The sequence below is a fragment of the Papio anubis genome, unplaced genomic scaffold (genome assembly GCF_008728515.1).
Source record: "Papio anubis isolate 15944 unplaced genomic scaffold, Panubis1.0 scaffold813, whole genome shotgun sequence".
Classification (NCBI taxonomy): Eukaryota; Metazoa; Chordata; class Mammalia; order Primates; family Cercopithecidae; genus Papio; species Papio anubis.
In genome coordinates this window covers 28,353-31,078 of record NW_022168354.1, presented here as the reverse complement: position 1 = coordinate 31,078, position 2,726 = coordinate 28,353, and the positions used below count along the sequence as shown (strand labels likewise).

Here is a 2,726-nt window from a genome sequence, read left to right as displayed (position 1 = left end):
AAATCTTAACTCATTTCTCATAACCACCTTGGGCTAGGCACAGAGAGGTTTAACAACTTGCAGGTGATACTCTGCAACTAAATACCGGCAGCAGAGTTGCGTGCTCTGTGGTTAGGGGCAAGAACTCTTACCCCTGGAGCTGGGCTGTGTAGAGCCCTGTGCTTCAAGCAGCTGCCACTCCTGTCTCCTCTCCTCCATCCTACTCCACGTCTCAGAGACGTCTGAGAGCAACTTGTAGAACCACACTTAAACCCTCTAAAAACTAATGACGATTCAAAATTAATTATCTAAAACTGTTGAAAAAGGGACAAAAGGGCCAGGTTAAGAGATTGAAATTCCAGACCAGAAAAAAAAAGAGCCCTGTTAAATGTTTCCAGAGAAGGAGGGCCCAACACTGAAGACCAGAAAGTTCTATAGTAAATGGAATGTGATTTTTTGTATGATCTGGTGTTTAAATGTCATCAGCAGGCAGCTGTTTGATCCTTCAGTGGGAATGGTGTTTGCACACCAGATACCTACTCTGCAGTGTCATATGCAAAGACAGAACCAGAAACATTGAGCTCATGAGCCTGCTGGACCCAGCCCCTCCACAGCTTCAGAGTGACAGCCAGTGTCATATTTCTAGATCGAATCTGAATCCCTCCCACAGGGAGAAGATCTCCAGGGGATTTAAGAAGTTCCAACATTTCAGAGGGAGAAAGGAAGTTATGTAGGACACCAAAGAAAAGGTCATGCTATACAGCCCTGGCTTCCACTGACACTAATACTGGATTCAAATTTTGGTACTGATAATCTGTTGCCACCAAATGGAAAACGTAAAGAAGATGTTCTAAGTGTGATTAGAGAATATGCAAAAAGGGAACAAGCAGAACATTCTTCTCTGGAATCTGAGATGATGACTGTACTTTCACAGAGAGCACTGATGTTAGATGTACATGAAATACGCTAAACCGAAAATGAGAGAGGCAGAGACAGGGAGGTTAACATAGAGGATACACTATACGGAGAGAGGATAGCTGAGGTAAAACTCGCCTATCTCCGGGTCCCCAGCACATCTGATAACTGAGGAGACAAAGCTCTCTTCCTCTAAAGAAGTCGTGCCTTTCCTGTCCTGGTTCTCACAGGTCCCCCCAGCTCTTTCCTCCAACCCTACCCCATAAGCAGGGGTCATCAGAGAGCTAAGGTCCCCCTCACAGGCTGTGTCTCCAGCGAGGTTTCCTCACTGCCCCTCCGAGAATTTGGGGCAGAAAGTGAATATCACAGATTCACAGAGACCACTTGAGTTACTCTGGAGGGCGACGCGCTGGCAACACCAGTGGCCCCCCCTCCCCACCCATTCCACACTCCACCAAGGGGGCGGGGCCGTCGCCTTCCTTCCGGACTCGGGATCCATTTGGAGCTCCGGGAATTTCCCTGACCCGGCCGCTTCGGGCTTTCCAGTCTCAAGCATGCATAAAAAGGGTTCGCCGATCTGGGGAAGCCACAGAGCCCGGGTCGCAGGCACCTCCCCGCCAGCTCTCCCGCTTCTCGCACGGCCTCCCGATCCGTCTGCTGAGCCCCATGGCCCGCGCCGCGCTCTCCGCAGCCCCCAGCAATCCCCGGCTCCTGCGGGTGGCGCTGCTGCTCCTGCTCCTGGTGGCCTCTGGACAGCGCGCAGCAGGTGGGTTCCCTCGTCCTGGGGTCCCCGGGTCCGACGCTGCTGGGGTGGGCGCCCCGCGCCGACAGCCCCGCTCAATCAGCGAGTCTGTTCTTCCCTAGGAGCGCCCGTGGCCACTGAACTGCGCTGCCAGTGCTTGCAGACCCTGCAGGGAATTCACCCCAAGAACATCCAAAGTGTGATTGTGAAGGCCCCAGGACCCCACTGCGCAGAAACCGAAGTCATGTAAGTCCCTCCCCGCGCTGCCGCTGTCACCGCCGGGGTCCCCGACTCTCCCGCTGCTCCAAACCCTGTGCCCAGCCCGACCTCCTGCCTCATGGAATTCCCTTCTCTCTGCAGAGCCACACTCAAGAATGGGCAGAAAGCTTGTCTCAACCCCGCATCCCCCATGGTTCAGAAAATCATCGAAAAGATACTGAACAAGTGAGTTGTAATTTCCATGTACACAGGCGACAGGAGCCGTTGGTCAGAAATACTGGCATCTGTTCTCTAAAAATAAAATCAGGGAAATCCAGGAGTTAGCTGAAGGACTAGAAATTGTAATTGTGGCACCACGAATTAAAGTTGTATTAAGGTTACTAGTCCTGCTCTGATGCAGAGGACTGTGTTTCAGTGCCTCCATTTCCCAGGCTAACCCCTACTGAAATAAGTGAGATGAAATGTGCCTTTCTAGAATAAAATAGGTTGGTCGACAATGCTAGAATACCCCTGCCTGTTTTGGAGAGGATGTTACCTCAGTCCTAAGCCAGACCTAAAATACAATGTCCTGATTTGGCCATACAGCCTCTCAGTCTTCTTGGTGAAGAGCAGAAACTTTGCAGTGGCACCCCAGTGGAGTTTATCAGGCTGGGCCCTGTCAGCCTTAATTTAATCTCTTTGAGCTTGCTTAAAATACGTTAGATGAGGTTGTGTGCAGCAAGGAGATCATGAATGGAAATTTCTAACCCAATGCAGCCAGTGACCAATGTCTTTTGGCTTTTTCAGAGCCAAGAATCTAGTTGAGTCCACAGCCACCTCTTTCTTGGAAAAAAAAAAAAGTAGTATTGAGGTGCAGTTTTCTGCTGGGAGA

At 50.7% G+C, this 2,726-nt stretch overlaps 1 protein-coding gene across 1 annotated transcript; it reads left to right on the top strand.

Moving 5' to 3' along the window:
• Positions 1-1,458: 1,458 nt before the first annotated feature.
• Positions 1,459-2,196, top strand: LOC101024554 (growth-regulated alpha protein-like). Its single transcript, XM_031662630.1, has 3 exons — positions 1,459-1,660; positions 1,759-1,882; positions 1,997-2,196. Exons 1-3 carry the CDS (start codon positions 1,561-1,563, stop codon positions 2,082-2,084), a joined length of 312 nt encoding a protein of 103 aa, XP_031518490.1. The 5' UTR covers positions 1,459-1,560; the 3' UTR covers positions 2,085-2,196.
• The last annotated feature ends 530 nt before the right edge of the window (positions 2,197-2,726 follow it).